Genomic DNA, 19,916 nt, shown 5'->3' on the forward strand with positions numbered 1-19,916 from the left:
ACCGTGTGACTTAGTCTTTAATGAGGTCTCAGCTGGCATTTTGGGAGGTAATTAACGCAGGGGAAGGAACTGGGATGGTCTTGGACAAGATTGAACAGAAGATCTTCTGATTGAGAAACTCCAGCGATTTCCTCCTGATTATTTCTATAGATCAGGAAATAAAACAATTTGTTGTTGCCTGTGGCAATATCTCAGAACCCGCAGAGGTTTGGGATGTCCTCTTCCCCCGGGGGTTCCCTGGAGAGCATGGCTTCGAACAGTCTTTGTTTGGGGCTGTGATTTCCACAGCTGGTTTCCAGATTCATATTACAGAGGAGCATTTAAAGAGAATCTTGATTTCCAGCCATGTTCTGTCAGCCCTGTGGTAAGTGATGAAAAGCTCTTGAAAGGTAAGCCCTGTACTCTAGCCTAGGTGCTGTCAGATTCTCTTAAATCTCAGACTGAGGTGCACATTTGTCGTTGACGTTAGAGCTGAAATACAAAATTTTGTGTTGCAGTAGTCTCCTTGGTTCATAAGCTAACAAGTAAAAAAGTGAAGTGGCAATATATTTATTTTCCTTTAATGGAATATTAAAAATGGCTAAAAATGGGGTCAGCTGGGACATGGCTCTGAGGAAGAGCATGCTGCATGCCTGGAGTCAGTTTCTGTATCTGGAGGCAGCATGTGCTTAAGTTACTTTCCAAAAGGATGGATCATAGCTCATGCTTCTGGTGGGTCTCTTGGCTGTTTCTTTTGGCTGATCCATGCATTTCACTACAAAACTACAGTTTAGTATATCTGAGAGGCACGCTCCTAAATACCTAACCCCTTCGTCTTGTGGACTCCTCATCCCATGAGCCCTGCACTTAAGGCACTTGGTGTCAGCACAAGGAAGGTGGCAGGGTGGCTGTATGCAGCTGAATGGCTTTGAGGCTCAGTGCTCGAGGAGGGTTGATCCAGCTCAGATTTAGAGCAAGCCAGGCATGGTAATGCAGCCAGACACTCAGCTCTTGTTGGGGTTTCAAGTCCACTTTAAAGCTTAAATCTGTGTTTTAGTCCAGTTAGTGTACTAGGATAAACACTGATGTATTCTTGTTATTTCTGTCAGAGGTAATTCAGATTCTTCCTTGCGATAAGAAGTAACCCTTCCCTAGTTAGAGTAGCACCAGGTCTAATGGCAGGTTACTGTAGCTGGGTCTCCAGGCTGTGGGATGATTACTTTAGTTCTGTATGACATTTCCACTACTGTATTAACATAAAAAATAAATACAATAAAATAAAATAGTTGGGTTGGTGGGACTTGAGTTCCTTTTCAGAAGTAGGGGAGTAGTTCAAGAGGAAAATATCTGGAATATGAGGATATTCTGTTCTTTCTCCATATTTATTGCAGCAGGGACTCAAACACCTATATTTTATGGATAGTTGCTTCCCCATAAGGCTGCTACCCCATTCTCAAAAAATATTACACCATTTGGAGATCGTTATGTGAAACTGCATCATCTAGTTTTTCCCTGCTACCAGTGTAATCCTGCGCTATGAACTAGCTGCTGCTGGCTACGGTCTTGTCAGGGTGAGCTTTTCCCTGACCCTGATTCTTTCCTTCAGACAAAAATGTTCCAATTCCAACACCTACAGAAAAGTTTCTTGGCTAAAAGACTGCTGTGCAGAGTCAGGCAGAATAGTGGCCCTGCTGATTCATGTAACTTAAGGGAAAGAAATTTTGATTAATCTTTGGAGGAAAAAGGTAAGAGCTTTTTAATGTGGCCTGAAAAATTATTCTGGCTGCAAGGCTTGAAAAGCCACCTCTGCAGATGATTTCCCTCTGCTTTAGGAGGACTGTGTTAATTTTGGATTGATTATAGACTTATATGTACTCTGAAGCTGAAGAAAATCACTTTTTTTTTTAACATAGGGATAGAAGGAGAAGAAGAGTATTTAACTTTTAATGACTGATTTTTCCTCAAGAGTTCTCCAGTTGGAATCTTGATCTTTCTTTTCACACTGGACTTGCTGGCGGAGTTGCTGGGCTTCAGGATGGATGCTGATGGATGCTGATGTCCTGAGCTGCTTTGCATTGAAGTTCCCACCAAAAGGCAAGATATTCCAGAAGAGTACGGGAGTAGCCAGAAGCTTTGCTTCCTCTAAGCAACATCACCAATAAAACCTCCTGCCTTGACAAATAACTCTTTCAAATACAGCTGAAGGAAGCGATGCTTGTTCTCCTTGGTGGGGAGTGTTGCAGGTGGCTGTTGGGATGAGGATGCTCCAGTCCTTAACGCTACCCATTTTGTACCTGCAGGAAAGCATTCATGCAGAAATCACCATTCCTAAAACTTTAACTGTGGTCCTACTTGTTACTAATTTATGATTGTAATTGCTTATTAATTTATAATTATAATGGATGGATGAAGATCCGCTTTAAAAGCATCTCTCTCTTCTCAGCGCTCTCTGTTCATCAAGCCTTTGTAGGGAGACATCTAAAAGAAAACCACAATGCTGCTGCTTCTAGCAGAGTTTTTCCATTTGTTTCCTCATCAGTGTGCGTGTATTAATTCACATTAATGAGTATAAATGACTACAGTTTGCTAAGGAGTTGTGAGTGCTTCGAGATTGATCTTGCCTGCATCAACTTTCAGCTTGCTGACCTTGTGAGCACAAAAGAGTGCTCAAAATAATTTCCTAATGTTTGGTACCTCCGAGACAGATGCTGTACGATCAGGTGGCTGTAACCGTGTGCTGCCTGAGCTCCTACAGCAGTCAGGAGAAAGGACTTGAGGCATCTCTAAGTGTGGAGCATGGCTCTCTGGTGAAAGAGGAGAAAAAGAAGATCCAACAAGTACAGAAATAGTGCAAGCTGGCATTTCTCATCAGCGAGCATTTAATGCCTTTTAGGCTGTGTTGCTTCTGGTGACAGCAAGTGGCAATAAAGAGCAATTGAGTGCTGCAAATCGGTCCCTTGAATAATTCAAAATAGTCCAAAATGACATAATCAGTTTACAGGTGCTTAATCAACCCATCTAATTGCTCAGAGGTCCCTTGGGGCTTCCTACTGATGGTCTGGGCAGGTGTTGGTCGTCTGGTGAAGGTTGGTTTTCTCCTCAATGCTACTGCATGTGCCTTCTGGTTTCCATATCACGTTTTTGCTTCAACATGCTTTATTTGAACAAACAATTCAATAAGGTTTTAAATGGTGAACCAGTTTTAAATTTTAAAATGTTCATGTGAGCAAATAGTACTCTATTGTATCCTACCGAACACGTACAGACTGGAAAGGAAGTTGGAGAAGAAAATGCAGTTGCCCTGCCTAGCTGCCCAAGGGAAATCAGTTGTAATAAAAGCCCTTGATTCTTAATAATGTCAAAAAGGCTCGTGAGGAGATGCTTTGCAAAATCAAGAGCTGGAAATTCAGCGTAGCACCTGGGACAAGCCAGAAATCCTTTTTTTCCCTATAAAGACGGCTATTAGGCTGTATTAAAAGCAAACAGTCCTCTAAATGCTTTCAGTGATTATTCCACAAGGAATGCTGCGTTCATTTTGAGCAATCCTCATTAAGGAGGCATTGGGGAAATTTAGAGATGCTGCAATAGAGAACATTGGGGGACAGAATAAAAGAAGCTGAAGTTAGCCAGGCAAACAGAGAGCAGCTGGTTTTACAGTTTGCAGGCTCCTGCAAGCTCTAAGTGGAAGAGGAAGCCAAGTGCAAGTCGCAGAGGCTGATGTAACCACGAGTGATGGGATGCAGTGTGAAAGGGCTGGGTTGAGCTCCTCTCAGGACAACTCTTCCCCAATAAATAAATCTTGGTCAGAACCATCATGCCCAAGAGGAGAGGCAGGAAACCGTCTTGCTCGGGACCAATAAATTTCGGCTGCCCGGAGACCAGGGACATGCGACTTGACAGACGCGTCTTCGTGAGCCGGAGCCGGATGAGCTCATGGTCGCCGCTGCCCTCTGCCTTCCCTGATTCACAGCTGTGGGGTGGGAGAGTTGTTACAAATAATTGATGTTAGGTGCACGGATCAGAGGACAAAACAGTCTGTCTCGCTTGTTAAAGGAATGAAGTCATTAGATTTACCAATTCAAAGACTTTCCTGTCCTTAGAAAATAATGACCCTGCAGAATTTTGATGCAAAACTGTCCGTTTTAATTTTGCGAGCGATGTCGTCCTCGGGGGCTTCTGATAAACTGCTCTGAAAATGCCTTTAGAGAAGGGAAAGGAAGGGAACGGCCTTTGTGAGGGGTAAGTGAATAGCACTTTCTCTGCTCACCCCGTGTCTGCATGAATGGGATGTGGCATCGTGTTTTGCAATCTCAGCATACACGTCGTGTGTCCTGGCAGAGGAGATGGGAGGAAGAGAGACCTGCAAAGGAAACTCTTCTCCTAGCATCTTGTAACTGGATTAGTTTTGTGTATTCCCATATTTCCTTACAGAGCAAATGACTTTCAATGCAGCACTAGATTTTGAGGCTAATGAGGAGAAATCACCCACAGGCTTTCATGCAGTACTTGCAATTAGAGGGAATGAAATTGGATGCATTATTTAAACATTAAGAGGGGCAGTTGGAAGGTGCTTAACGTTGTCGCTCTTCGAGGAAACGGGGAATTTGTGTGAATCCTTTCATTAGATGGCATTTGTGGAGAGAATGTGAAGTTGGCTTGTGTTAGGGGTGAGAGGTCCACGAGGTCTCCCCACCCTGCATGTGGGACAGATCAGGCATCACTTCTGCTCCAGGACAGTGCAGGAAAGGGGAAATAACACGCGACATGCTGCTGGTGATGGCTGTGGATGTAGGAGGCTCATCATGTTTTGATGTTTGGAGTTTGAAGCCCAAGTAATAGCATGTAACATGAGAAAACTGGAGATCCTGAGCTGATTACTGCAGGGCTCTACGTGCTGCATAGATCAAGTGGTGAGTGACGGGTTGTTCATGCAATCGAGTTTAATGGGGTTATGTGTCTTTGTAAGGTTCAAAGTGATTGGAAAGCTAATCTCATTAATGTGTTTGCTGAATCTTCTAGCCATAAAGTGTTCCAGTTTATTATGCCAAGGGGAAAACAACATAAAAATCTTCCGGCCTTAAATTCAAGCTGTAACTTAGGTACGAAATCCAGTTCAGGTAATTCCCTATTAATGTCTTTGAGTGATTCTTCTTTTCTGCCCCGATCCCTGTCTGAGAGAGGTCCTAACACAAAGGTGGCTGCACAAAATCTTCTCACGTCTTAGCATTTCAAGAAATGTTTAAGTTGATGGAAGCCAATGAGGCTAACAGGGGATGAGCCTCTTGGCACCCTGCTGCCAGATTTTTTTGGGGGGAAGAACCACATTGAGAGCAAAGAAGGGCTGAGTTTCAGCTGATCATTTCGTATAACCTGAGCACGCGTTACAGCCCGGAAGATTCTCTGGAAATCCCAGCAAGCACCATAATTCACATAGGTGGCACGTATTTCAAAGTAGCAGAGCAAAATAAATTCTCTTGTACTAGCTGAATTTGGGGAAAAAAAAAACACTGTGGCACTGTGGTGTGGCTTGAAATGTTGACGAGTTACAGAGCCTGAAATGGAAATGCACTGATGTTCCTTGGGATGCACGGCAAGGAGCGTGGTGTTGCTGCAATGGGTGGCTCTGAAGCAAACTTGTCAGCGTGATGCATCTGCACGGCTCTGGCTAAACAAACCAGAACAGTGTAGACTAAATGTCATGAAAAATAAGGTCCTGTGCTGTCTCATTTGGGTTTCAGCTGGTGATCTCCAGCTCGTGTGTTGTCTTGGTTTTATAACTGGACTGAGACAGTGTTGGCAATGATTTGTTTAAATTTGCAGTGACAAGAGCTGAATCGGAAAGAAGTACCCAAAGTCCAGGCCTGCTCCTCGCCACCAGCTGCTTCACAAAGCACAGAAAGCGCTCTGCAGGCACCAGAGGGACATCAGCTGGCCAAATTTGTATTACACCTCATCCAAAAGGCTTCAACTCTTGCTCTGGAATCATTTTCTGTTGATTTCTCATTAGAAATACGAGGTGGTGTCTCGCTTTCTTGCTTTTTCCATCTGTAGATGGAATAAATTTTGTTCAAGAAACATCTCCTTCCCCCTCAACGTCCTCGTCTAGACCTCTGGTAAAAGCAGCACCAGGACATTTGTAGAACTTGTAGAAAATTGCTTTTGGATACAGTTGTTCTGAACTTGTAACCCGTGCCCCTTTTTGTGCTTTTATTTTCTTTAACTGGTCTTTGTTATTGTGTGTTTTCAATGCAGCTCCCCAGAGGAATTTTGAAATCGCCTTCAAGATGTTTGACCTGAATGGTGATGGCGAAGTGGACATGGAAGAGTTCGAGCAGGCGAGTTGAACGGCAGGGTGACTTCTTCGTGCTGCAACACCTTGGTTGTCTCTGCAGCACTTCTCTTACTGTGATGTATATTTCTGGTTACTGCTCGCTTCTGGCTTTTCCTCCTGTGCTCTGCTGCTGTGCCTTGGTTTCTGCTTTTTTTATTGGTCATTTCACAACGTACTTTTTCATTCAACCAGGACAACTTTAAGTACAAATTCTAGTTTCCTGAGATTTTCTCCCAGAGGTATCTCCACAAGGTGTCACCTCCGAAGTAGGCAAAGGATTTTTTTGCTCAACTAGTATCAAAGGGCTCTGACCCTAATTTCTTCCATAGCTTTTATTTTACTAATTACTTTTGTGTTCAGAGAATAACCAGGACTGGTCACCTTCAAAGAAGAATTTAGCCATTTATTTTAATGTAATCTAAAAACATATATTTATTGAGAGGATGTCCCCATTAGTTGTTTTCTCCTGCTTCATGCAGTTTGCTTAGCAGAGAGCATGCAGGCTGACTCTTTAAGGAGCTTAGTCTGGGTGTCTGATGCAAGTGAGCCCTTCACGTAAGATGTGATTTGTGATACTGCTCTGGTGAGAATTTATCAAAGACTTGAGCTGTCAGTGGGGAGAAAAGTGGCGTCTCCAGTTGTAATGCAACTCAGCTTTCCCATCACCAGTACTTTTAATAACGAGTTGCCACCTCTGTTATCTCCTGATCTACCAAATAATCATGGGGTCCCTGATGCTTCTCTAACCCCATGTATCATGGAGCTGTGCGTTTAATGGGTGAGTGGAAGCTGTTGCTTCAGGGCAAAGGAAAAGAAGACTCCATGGTCAAAAAAATAACCTGCCCTTGTTTTTTTATGCTGGAGGGCATGTGTGTTGCACTTTGGAGACAGTGGAAAGCTGTTTGGTGGTATATGAGAACAAAGCAGCCCCGAATGATGTAGTTACGAATTCTTACTTATAGGTTGATTGAATGACTGCTTAACTTCAGAAGAGTCTGTAAGAGGTCATGCGTGGGGCATTTGCTCTAAATGGAAAGAACTAGTGGCAAAGCAGCTCTGTGAAATTTACCACCGCCACTTCCAATCTTCTGCTGTCATCCTCCCTAAATTATTTTGGGTTTGGTGCTGTTAGTTTGCTCTGGAGCTGTGTAACGGAGCTGATTAACTGCGTGTTCTTAGATGCAAACTTCAAACCATGATAACACTGGAGTGTGCTTATCTCCAGTGTGGTATATCTTGAAGCGATCACTTGTGTTGTAAATCGAGGAGTTCGTTCTTTTTTCCACTGAGTGCAGATTTGAATACCTAGCCATGCCCAGGATATCATGCTGCTTAGCGCTGCCTCCCTAAACACAGATTTAGCTTGGAAAACAGGAAACCAAGTTCTTGTAGTCAAAAATACTGCTCTTCCTTCTATATTTGCCAAGTACATGAATATAGTACTACACCACAGGCATCTCATATTTAACTATTCAAGATGTGTTTTATGGTAGTTATTAATGGTCTAAAGAGAAATCATTTGTGTAGATAAATGAGTTTAAGGAAAATGGGAAATCAGCTGCCTACTAAAATTGCAGCGAAGGCCAAGGTATTAACGCAGGTGTCATGCTTGGCTGTTTTAATACCTAGTTAAAGAAAGGATGCATATTTTGGAAGTGCTAAGAAGACAAAAGTACAAAATAGATTTAAGTAATCTCAAATCATCTGGTAGGCAACAGGAAGGTATCTGTGCAGTAAGTCACACAAAAATCCTCAGGAAGGGGAACATATTTTTGTTAAGCTCGTTAGATGTGTCACTGCATCTATATAAAGGAATAAAATTACTGTTTAGCATTGGAATGTATTGAAGACTGATCTTCCAGAGCTTTTGAGTCAGAAGATGAAGGGACTGCTTTGGGAAGTGAGAAGAACCTGACAATATCGAAGCCAGGAAAAGTGTTGGAGAATATGAGCCTTTTGACCCAAGTGGTTAGTTGAAGCAAATTGCCACCATCTGCTCCTTGCAGATAGCAGCATAACTGATTTGCTGCACTTTGCAAACAGAATTAAGGTAAACACATAGCTTCACTGGGAGGCACATATATTTTTTTTGTATAAGCACATACACAATCATTTCTAAAATAAATATTTTCTCACTCCTTATGGAAATGCCTCAGGACATTTTAAGGATGGCAGGGTTTGAAAATCTGTCCCATAAACATTGTACCTGGCAGGGACAGCCAGAATTGCCCTTTCCTGGGGAATACGCCACTAGAAGTGACAACAGGTTAAAAGAGCAATGCCTTTTTGCGGAAAAGGGAAAGAAAAGATTGGGCTCAAGCATCTTACCATCACTGCTGGCTGTGGGCCCATGGGAATGAATTTCATACTCTGTTTTCACACATCGTCTTTGGAGAGGGCCAACAGCAGGTCTCTCTTCTCATTAACATCTGCAAACCTTGAGTGTTCATCAAGGAAAAAAAAATCACTTGTGGTAATGGAGCTAATATGCAAGTGAGAGGCTTTAACTACCCACCAGGAAGATATTAATTTCTTGTGCCTCGCTGAAGAGCCTCAGATTTTTCCCTGCTGATGCATATACACAGTGCATAGCACTAAATAGTTTGGTGCCTGCATCAGGATCGTCTTTAACTTTTCATCCTTCAGGATGTAAACCAGAAATTGTTAGTTTACGCTCCTATTCTTAATTAAAATGTTGGATGAAAAGTAGTTAACTTGCAGGCAGTGTTATTATAATTTCTCTACAAACCATTGCTTTTAACTATTTTCCTTGATTTTTTTTTCCCCTTGTCTGGTCCAAAAGACGAAAGAGATCAAACACCTAAGCTGAAATGCATTTAAAAATAAAGACGACAGCAAAGCACCTGTGCAGAATCGTACGATCGATGAGCTGTGGGGGAGGACAGCACTGGCAGGACTGGAGAACAACTTGTGGCAGCTGTCTGCATTTCTGGGTATTAGGAGAATTCCCGAAAATAGGTACCAGCCAAATGGGTTTGGCTCTGGTGCCCACAGATGGATGTGCAAACTGTCTGGGGCTTCTTATGGATGGGGAGAGAAAGAGGGCCACGGGTCTGCCTGGCCTCAGATGCCGTGTAAATAATACCCAGGAGAAGAAGCTCTATCGAACCGTCTGCAGCGTGGTAAACATTTTGCTTCTGCAGAAGTAGGGGCAGGTTTCCAAGCTGGTCATAAACTGCATCGCTTCAGACAGCTCATAAATATTTGCCTCAAACGTGCGTGCGGAGCTCACGGTTCAAGCGGAGCACAAAGCAAAATAAGGAGCTGCTATTTACAGGGCTGCTACAAACCAGAGGACAAGATCCTTCCTCACATCACAGTGCCTATTTCAAAAGAAAATTGGAAGGAGGAGGAGGAGGCTGAAGGCGAAGCAGTGGGTTTTGCTGGAGCTCCAGAAAGCCCCTGGGAGCCTCTCTTTCTCTCAGAGCCTCTCCTTCTCACTCTCTGGCTACCCCTACGATACATAGCACTAAGCATCTGCCTTGGTTACCCCTCACATTTGCATGGGACACTTAAAATAATGAGTTCTTGGATTTTTTGAGCTGTTGCATCCTTCAGTTTGATCTTTTGCCCTGTCTTAGGGGGCAGTGAACTTGTCCTGGGTATCCTTGCCCTGTCCAGTAGCATCTGTTTGAGTTGTGTGATGCCTTTGAGAAGGCATGACGTGCTGCCGAGAGCTTGAGAGGAAGAGTTTTTTAACTGGTAAACCTTGCGCCTCTCCTGTGCGGTCTCCAGCCATTTTGAAAGACAGGGCTGTGTGCAATGTTCATGCACTCTTCTCTGCAGCTGCTCCCCCATCCCTGCTCGTGACTTCTCATTTTCTGGGTGTTTTATTCAGCCTCTCGACCATGGAACTTGACCAGGACATGCACACGGCATGGTTTGCTGTGATTCTCAGAGCAGAGGGTTTTGTAAGATACCGCTGTTACAGTGCATGACTTCACACTTGGCTGTGTTTGTGCAAATATCCATCTGCTGATAACCCAGATGCGTTGTGGGGTGTGTTCTGCTGGGGGGTTATTTGGGCTGATGCTGTCTGAGGAGCCCTTTGCTCTGCTTTGGGCAGCCCCTGCCAAAGCTTGGGTGATAGAGGAGCTTACAGTTGTGGCAGAGAACGTCAACTGGCAAGAAAGGGTACCCTTGGATAGAAAAACCCCAATTTTGTGCATGGGACAAAGGAAATGTGATGTGAACTAGCTGGAGCTAGTGCCAGCTAACCAGGATACTTGGTTAACATAAGTCCAATCCAAGTGGATTTGGTACGAACATCCTCCTTCTTATTTTTTTAGGTCCAGAGCATCATTCGCTCCCAAACCAGCATGGGCATGCGCCACAGAGACCGGTCAACCACTGGGAACACCCTGAAGACCGGCTTCAACTCTGCACTGACGACGTACTTCTTTGGGGCGGATCTGAAGGGGAAGCTCACCATCTCCCACTTCCTCGAATTCCAGCGCAAGCTGCAGCACGATATCCTCAAACTGGAGGTTTGAGTTACTTTTGTGTACGGGGAGAGGGCAGTGCAGCACACCGTGCTGAATTTGTGATGAGCGTGGTGCTCCCCAGGAACACCTCCAGCTCTTTGCAGTAGCAGAGAGCTTTTCGGAGCTCTTGTGGAGCTGCAGCAGCAGCAGGAGGCAGGTCCTGGTGTGTGTCCCTCCACGTGGGGCTTGCCTGTCCTTGGCACTGCCTAAGTGGTGATTGAGATGCTCTAGAAAAAGGCAAGAGGTGGCCAGCAGGCTGTTGCTCCCTTACCAAGGCAGGTTTGTCTCAGTCCTGGTGAGTGGACTGTGCCTGGAAGGACCAGCAGTTATAACTTTCACAAAACTCTTTCCCCGTTTGCTTCACTGTTGTGAACATTTCTGCTGTGTAAGCATTCAATAAGAAATGTCCATCTAGTCTGCCTCTTCTGCCTTTCAATTGAATTGAATGCCTTCTTTTTTCTTTGCATCACCGTGAGTTAACAGCAGCACCCGATCTCCTCCTCGTAGTTGCATAGCTTGGCTTTGCGCACCAAGCTTCAAAATTTGGTTTTGAATAATGTGAGTGCAGGAATAGCAATGGGGATTACTTGGGGTCTGTCTCGGCCCCCAGGTGGAACTGACTTGGTTTAATGTAACGCACTTTTCTGGAGCAGGTTCAAGCTGGCTTGGGTAAAGCCAGGTTTTTATTTGCATCAAAAGCGAGGATTTTGTGCTTGAGAAGTCGTCCTCCCAACCATAACCTGGTTAAGGCAGCATTCGGAGGTCACTAGGGCTTCTGCCTGGTGTGTGAATGTCCACGTGCTCAGGCTGTGGGATCCAGCTAATGAACGGCGTTTTATTAAGTTGCCGTCGAGTCAGCCACTGTGAACCTAACCTGAATTTATTCCCTCTTCTATTTTGGAGTTTTACAAAGTAAGGAACTGACTCAAGGACTAGGCTTTTTATGAGGGTAATTGTCCAGTTAGCTGAGTTCATTTAACTGCTCATTAACGCTGGCGGCGTGCTGTGCGTTTGCAGGGGGAATAGGTTGGTGGAGGAGAATGTTCTTCATGGACTGGAAAGTGTCAGTTCCTCAGCTCCTCTACAAATGGAAAATGAATGAAATACTGTTTAAGGTTAAGAAACCTAAGGTGAAACTTGAACTCAAAGGGAGGCGAAATAGAGATTTTGTCCTTGCTTGCCATTCTGCTTTGACTTCCCACTGCCACTTTCTCTCCAGGGTCAGGCGATGAGCAGGCACTCAAGGATTATTTCTAAGCCCGTGCTGGAGTCATGTGCTCCCTCCACAGGTTCCCATTAAGAAGCGACGGGTTTTTTAGTTTCTTAGTACTTGTTCTTCTTTTCCTTCTGCAACAGTTCAGTTCTAGTTTAGTTCTTAGTGACTTCAGCCAATTGTCCATCTTTCTGGTGAACATTTAGCTGCCTTTCTAAGATGCTATTTGTTAATTTGGGGTAGTACAAGATAAGATGTCTTGGTAAGTTAATATCCTAAAAGCATTGTTACTGAATTCACGAGGGCACCCTTGAACACAGTACCATGCTGTGCTTAGCATTTTTGATACTCATTTGAACTGAAAAATTGAGCTGTGGAAAGCGAACAGTTTTGTTCTGCCAAACTTGTCTTTTTTTCCTGAGTTCATGGTATTAAAGCACTTGATTTTTCTGTTCGTAGTTCTCATTGATTTAGGCAACAGACCTATTTCTGTCCTCAGCATTATGTAACGTAGCCACTCTCCTCTCGTGCTTTTCTCTCTTCTGACATTATCTCCCACCTTCTCTCCTTGCTTTGCATTTGATGTTTTTGTTCACGGTTAAGTAGCTTTTCACACAAGTGCCTAGCGGGTTCGTGTCGTTCCTTTTCCAAGGAGGGCTCTAATGAACTCAGCCCCTTAAAAAACATGGTAAGTCAGAGAGGAGATGTTCCTCAAGTATTTACCCTGATCTGTGTGAATCAGAAGAGCCTAAGAGGTGGTGTTAGGAAATAGCTGTACCGCAGAGCAACAGGTAGCTCTCAGGTAAGTTTTAAGGCTTCCCTGGTGTTGTGTGTCTTTCCCTGGGTGATGACCCTGGGAGCACAGTGGTGTTGGATCCATCAGAAAGTGCCCAGCTGCCTGTGCACGTCATCTCTGGATCCTTGTCAGGGTAGCTGGGGCTACCAGTGGGCTGGGAGGAGCAGAAAGGAGTTGGTGACAGCTCTGCTGGCCTCATCTGCTGATCCTTGACTGGCTTAGCAAAATCAGTACGCGACCTGAAGATGGGATATTAATTTGAAAACCTATTTGTGTTCATTTGAAATGTCTCAGTTCCAGAATAGGCTCTGGGGGAATGTACCATCAACATGTCTGAAGATCTGTCCTGGGGATGGTGCAGCCTCTGGGTGGCACAGGACATCTGTTCTCAAACTGGGACTCACTTTTTCTTCATCCAAAAGGTCTCTACTTGAAATAAGACTTTTCTTAAAGCTGTTTTCCCTTCAGCTCAGGATTCAGGCATATCTGCAGTTAATACACTTAAGAATCAGTTTCTTCTGCTGCCTGTGAAGGTAGAACAGTAGTTTCTGACCACCTGCACCTACTTTCCTCTTACTGGTCTTGGTTATTTTTTCTGCTTCCCAAAATATTCATGCGTATTTCTGAAGATTGAGCAGAGACTTTCTCAGAGTGATTAGATGAGACAAAGCCACGAACATTTCAGTGTCCCAGAAGGGTGAAGTGCTGTCAGCATGGTTAAGTAGCTGTGGCCACTGCCTCCTTCCCTTTTGCTTCACTTTATGAAGACGTAGCAATCAGCTCAGTTGTGCAAGGAAAGGATGAGCAAAGTAACCACAGCCAGAGGGAAAAGAGAAGCTTTTAACGGCTTATTGCCACTTCTTGTGGTTTGGCTGCCTTGGTGATTTCCCTCCTTATCTCACTGCTTCCTTATTGTCTTCCAGTCCAGAAATTGCATGCGAAGTGCGTCTGCTTCCTACAGGAGAGAGTCGCTAACAGGCGCCAACCCTGCTGTCAGTGAGTTTCTATCTGCGCCGTAGGAAATAATACCTTTAGGAAGCTGTGGCATGAGCAGACTGGGAGTCCTTGCTGTGTTGTGAGTTGCTGTGGGTTAGCTAGGGCTGTGTATTAGGGACCAACCCAGCCAGTGGGGCAGGCTCCCAACAAAGTCTTCGGCGTTTTCTTACCACTTTGATGTTGCATTGTATTAGCAGCTTTGGAAAAACTCCCTTTCTTCTTGTCAGTGTGACAAATGGTGACAAGCTTGGAGTAAGCAAGGCAGTGTGGGCTCTGCAGCCATCGCGTCCTGTATGCTGTGTTTGGCTTCAGTAGTGTTTTTTTGACTGAAATTGTTCTGTCAGTTAGGGAGATGGATAGGACTTGACATCATCGGTTATGCTATTTCTGCTCGTTGGTGTCCTAGATATCCCCGTGTCCTTGGTGGACTAAGAGGAGTCCCAGCCAGCCCACGCGTCTCTTCCAGCCTAAGTTTTTCTGTGATTCTGCAAGTAGATGCAGGCAAGATGTGGAGAACATAGAGCTAACACATCAGTGTCACCTCTTTGCTTTCCCAGACAGGTAACCCAAAATGTCCTAATAGCAGTGATTTCATCTCCGTACTGAGTTGTGGTTTATTTCCCCGGGTCTCCTTTTGCCAGCAGTGAGGTGGGTGCCTGTGGTGTAAAACCTTAGCCAAGTTTTTTATTTCCAAAGGGCCTGCAGAGAGATTTCTAGAGCACGTTGTTTCCCTGCAGGTTACTCGGGGGAGGGCATTTGTTCTCAGCTGAATGGGTGAAGCAGGTACTAAGCCAACCCTACACCTTGTGGCTGTGGGGCTGATGCCACAGCTGGAGAGGTAAGGTTGTACAGCACGGCTTTTACCCTGGAAACGCCTATTTTCACAAGGAGTGCTGATACCACTGCTGCTTGGCTTGTTTTTCTATCAGAAAGGGGTGATGGATGGTGTCAGGCTGTTCCGTCTGCTCGTTTCTCATTAGAAACCCTAGGTCCTTTTGGATTTCAGCCCTGTCTTAACGAATATTCTGGCTTCAGAAGGCATTTCTACAGCTTCACAACCTGATTTTAGTCCAATAATTTGTCCCAAAGTGCCTTCCTCTTCTGAATCTCTGCACTGGGGTAGTTGGTAGCTGAGTCCTGTGCTAATTAACAAAAACTACCATGTTAGCAGCTTAGTTAAGTTGTGGGATTTTTTTTGCATTCAGCCTTATTGCTCTATGGCCTTGCAGACTGCTGCAGATTTTGGTGGTGGTTAAAAACAGCTGAAAATGCACCTCTTGGAGCCTCTGCTTGTCACAGGGGAAGAGAGATTGAACAGAGGATGGGGATCCACATCAGGAGGAGCCAGGCGCAGTAACAAGTACCTCTGCAGGTGCTGCACAACTTGAGAGCTGCTGTGGCAGGAGGAGGTGGCGTGATCCCTCAGGGCAGTGAGAGGCAAGCAGTGGCTGCCAGGTAAAGCACAGAATTAAAAACAGGCAACGCACAGAATTGGAGCAGGGGATGGAACATAAACCAGCTGAAAGCAGGATGAAAATGGGAGACTTCCAGCGATGGTCCTCTGCCACCCAGCTGTGTGAGCTGGGGTGCTGGGAGTTTCTAGACAGATAGCTGCAATGATTTGGAGCACTCACCATGGTTTTGATGCCATTCAGAGCTGCTGTCAGTGTGCTTTTGTCCTGGCATGTGAATGGAAAGGGTCCTTTGAAGTGTTCCAGTTGACCATACTGCCTTCTTGGTTAGGGTTTGGGGAAAACTTAGCACTCTGTTTTTGTCCAGTGTCAGCCCAAGATTTGGTAAGTTGAAGTGGGATGTAACTAAGGGGAAAAAAATCTCAAAAATAATAAGTTATGAGGTTGTGGCTTGGGTAGTTTAAAGGAGAGAGATGGGAAATTGAGCTGTTTCAGTAAATGTAAAGAGTCACTGGAGAAGGCTGAGGCCGGTCATTTTCATCTACCACTAAGCCCTCTATTGCTTGTTCTGTTGTTAAATGTGAGACAAGGAAAGTTGGGGTTGACAGTATGTGTGCTTTGGGGCACCACAGCTGCCAGGGGACTGAGCGCTGCTGGGACATTGCTCAAATGCACGGGGACAGCTTGGCCATCTCCTCCTTTGGGGTGGTTGATGATCCCAGCAGCTGTCACGATGCCTGGTTTGTTGCACCTCGGCTGTGCAGTGCTGCTTTGTTTCTTGAACGTGCACCAGGTGATTGAAATGTGCTTGATGCAGCAGCTCTACAGGGAAGCTGTTTGAGGGTTTTATTAGGATTTCTATTTATTGCATTGTTAGTGCCAGGAGAGGGTTTTGCTCTGTAACAAAGCAGCTTTATGAAGTGTGTGTAAATCCACTCCCGAGCTCCTGCCGGGCAGCACGAGGAGCCCTCCTCTGGTGCAGGCAGCAGAGCACTTCAGTGGAGCCTGAAAATTAAACCCCCAGAGGGGTCAGGAGTCTCTGACTTCTGCATCATCCTTCTGCTGTATGAGCAAACGTTTTGGTCACCTTACTCTGGAAGTGCAGTGGGTTTATTTTCTCGTGGCAAATTGAGCACCAAGGCCAAGCAGAAACAGCATAAATCTCACTGGCAGTGAAAGAGATCTGTTTTAATAAAACTGTGCCAATTCCACAGGTTTTTATTCGTGTTTTCAGACCAGCTTGGGTGCGTGCAGCTGGCCAGTGGGTCTTGCTGCAGGGATGTCGGGAGCTCCTTGTGTTTCTGATCTTTGCTTTCTTCTTGTTCAGCAGGCATGCAGGATGGAGAAGCTTCTCCATTCCTCACATTTGGGTACCAGGAACATTTTCAAGGGCAGAAGTGGCAGTAACACAGGCAGGGCAGAGAGCAGTAGTGGGAGCTGGGGCTCATTCTCTTCCTTTCCAGGCAGTCAAGAGAAGGCTTCCTTCCAATTCATCCAATGTGCCCTTTCCTGGGGTATTACAGATTCTTCTCCTTTACATTTTCTTCATTTCATTCCCTCCCTGCTCGAAATTTCAAAATGCAGCTCTTTTCAGAGCTGGCAAGGAGTTATTTTGATTCATGAGGATGAAGTTAAGGTACAGCCATCTTTACATAACCTTTTTTAATTGCTCATTAAATCGTAACAAGTTGTTGGTGGCTGGAATTAATTTTTTCCCCCTTGCAGGCAGTGGTGCCATGCCAAGGCCAATGAAATGTCAAAAGCATCTATCAACCACCTGGTCTGCAGGGATTTCAGTGCTGCTGATGGATGTAAATTTTTAACTTTGCTACTACATATTCACTTTAAGCTGCTCTTGGAGAGCGGAGGGAAAGGGAAAACAGGAAAAGCATTCAAAAATCGGATTTTGCTTTTGTGGAAACAGCTCCCCTTCTCCCCCATGCACATATATATGTGTGTATTTATAGAGGTGGAAGATGCTGGTAGCACTGTGAGCATTTCTCCTGACCCAGTCCAGCTGTACAACCTAGACTTGAGTCCAGGGAGCTGCAGCCCCACAGCTACCTTCCAAATCCCTTTTTTTTGGGGTGGGACAGATGAGGTTGCTGGGTTTTAGGAAGATTAACAGTGCTTTCTTTTTTTTTTTTTTTTTCCCCGTCATATTTGTATATGCAACTTGACAAGAGAGCCTGGCAGCCTGCTTCTTCAGAACAGTAAACAGGCCCAGTGCTGCAGCAGTTTGCAGATAAATAATGTATTACAGCCTGTCAAATAAAGCTTTGAGCAACTACTACTTTAAAGGGTCATACATTGTGAATCTGAATATTACCCTACAAATCACTGTCCAGATCCTTTTGACTCCTTATTACATACACAACACCGCCTTCAAAGCAGGTCACCTTTTCCAAGTACCCTTAATACTGGCAGAATTAGTATCAGCAGTATTTCTGTTCTAGATGTTTGTTTAACCAGCATAAATAAACTCAAAAATCATCCCTCAATGCTCTTTTCTCCATCCAAAAGCCCCTGTAGATTTTTTTTCTTTGTGAATGGGAAATAATAAGTGGCACATATACATTTCTTTTATAGGTGCTTGTATTGAGATTTTAGGGAATTTATGGATTGTTTTTTCCGTTGAAGCCTTCCTAGAAATTTAGGGACATCGCGCTGTCCGTGCAGCTCAGCAGTTAGTATTCCTCTCGCAGGGTAAGTCAGTGCATTACATTCAAGTCCCACACCACAAACCCCACTGATTTCTCCCTTCTGTCACCCCGGGGCTGCCGGAAGGGTTGCTCGTGGAGGTAGTGCTGAGCTCCTGTGTCTGCTGGAGCTGGGAGTTAAAAACCCTGCGGTATTTGTCAGAAAAACAAGCGGGCTCCTGATGCTTGCAGTTACAGAGGACGGGGTTTCAGCACTGGGGGTTTAGGTAGAAATTTCCCACGTGTCTTTTTAATGCTACTGCTTCTGACGAATGTATAGAGGAGGAGAATCAGCCAAAATGAGAAACCTGCCCCGAGGTGTCTGGCACCAAAGTTTGGCCTTTTTCGGGAGGAGCGGTGTCCTTGGGGTAAGCTAAAAAGACACCAGTATCACCTGAAGTTCTCTTTCCACAACACTGCAGTACTGCAGCTGAAGGACTCCTCCTGCCACACTGACCCTGAGCAGGAAAAGCAGTGGCACAGCCCTGGCCCGAGACCTGCAGAGCCTAGGATCTGCACACCCGTGCTCCTAAAGACACGATGCTGCTTGTGCCTTAAGCTGTGATTTAAACTCTCACTTCTGGCTTGCTGTTTTCTCAGACCTGACGAGTCAGCACTGACAGGGTGGGTGGCCTGAGTCCGTGGTGGCATTTGCCATGTCCCGTGCTTTTTGAGAGGACCCCAGGTGGCTCGTCAGCCATCAGAGCCGCCTCATTACACAGCAGCGAGCACTCAAGAGGAAACCGATGGCCCTGCTTAAGAAGTTTTTTCTTGATTTTTTTAATAAAGACGCTTCTTGCAGTGCTGCCTCTGAATTGGTTCAGGCTGGGTGCTTCTCAGAGGCTGGCGTTTGATTTCCCGCAGGAGCAGGTAGATTGGGCTAGTCAAAATAAATAGTGAGGGCTGGAAGCGGAGGGATTATGGGTCTGTCGTTTTATGGTGGATCCTTGTATTGCCTTTCTGTGAGAAGCCCTGAAATTAAGGGGATGTGGAAGCAGAGAAAACAGTCTCTTTATATTTGCCTTCTGCTCTCCTCATTTGAAACCTTTCCTCTATGTGCTGAAGCAAAAGTTGGTAGGCATATTTATTCAGACAGAAAGCTGAGTTAAAAGCTCATAGTTGGAGATCTGTAACAAGTTTCTCTGAGAGAAACATGGATGTGTTCTTTCCTGCATGATTTTTTGGAGGGAGGAAGAGAGGCGTTGAACACACTTCTCTGATTTAGCTTAGTCATTTTAATGATTGCAGAGGGTGCCCTAAGGTGTGGTAATGATGGACCAGCCTCGGGAAGCTGCTTCAGGCTGGCATTGGGAGCTCCTGGGGCTTGGGGCTGTGCCCCTTTCCCCTGCCTTTCCACCCTTCTGGGAGCACGCTAGGTTTCCCCATGCATCACACCAGCGTTAATGAATATCAAAATATCAAAACATTTTATTACGAGTTGCAGCCGTGCGGGTGTGCGCATGCAGAATCCGCTGCTGGCACCAAGTGGCAGCGGCTGGGAGCTGTCCGGGGACGCTCGGCTCACCCGAGAGCCGCGTTTGGTGTGGTCCTGACAGAATAACCAACCCGCCAGAGCAAATAAATCCCTCCTAAGCCTCAATTTATAACTCAAAATGCATTGTTAGTTGTGAGCATGTGTGCCCTTGGGCAGAGCAGGAGCTTCCTCCTGGTGTCCCAGTGCTTGGAGCTGCCCCTGCGCTAGCTTTGGCCATGCTTTTCCTTTCTTTAGATGAATGGAAGGGAAAAAGGCCATCGGAGAGCTTGTTTGCTGGTAATAGATCTTGGCGTGCCCTGCCCTGCATCACATCCTCGTGGGTTTTCTTTTCCTCCGAGTGATGGGAGAAGGGACCTGCACAGTAACGTCACAGGCATGAAGGCAAAGGGACATGGTTGCCTGGAGAGAGGGAAGTTTGTTCTGCTTTGCGAAGTGCCTGTGGGGTTTTAATGCTGTTCACAGGCCATACATGGGATATTGAAAAGAAAAC

At 45.3% G+C, this 19,916-nt stretch overlaps 1 protein-coding gene across 7 annotated transcripts in view; it reads left to right on the forward strand.

Annotated features, from left to right (window-relative positions):
* The window catches only part of MICU1 (mitochondrial calcium uptake 1), a 97,545-nt gene that overhangs the window by 62,323 nt on the left and 15,306 nt on the right, over positions 1–19,916 (forward strand). For all 7 annotated transcript variants that reach the window (XM_067000275.1, XM_067000276.1, XM_048069349.2 and 4 more), the window contains 2 exons: positions 6,232–6,314; positions 10,621–10,818. In XM_067000275.1, the coding sequence (XP_066856376.1) occupies positions 6,232–6,314; positions 10,621–10,818 (281 nt within the window). The remainder of the gene's footprint in view (positions 1–6,231; positions 6,315–10,620; positions 10,819–19,916) is intronic.

This window comes from Anser cygnoides, chromosome 7 (assembly GCF_040182565.1).
Source record: "Anser cygnoides isolate HZ-2024a breed goose chromosome 7, Taihu_goose_T2T_genome, whole genome shotgun sequence".
NCBI classification, from domain to species: Eukaryota; Metazoa; Chordata; class Aves; order Anseriformes; family Anatidae; genus Anser; species Anser cygnoides.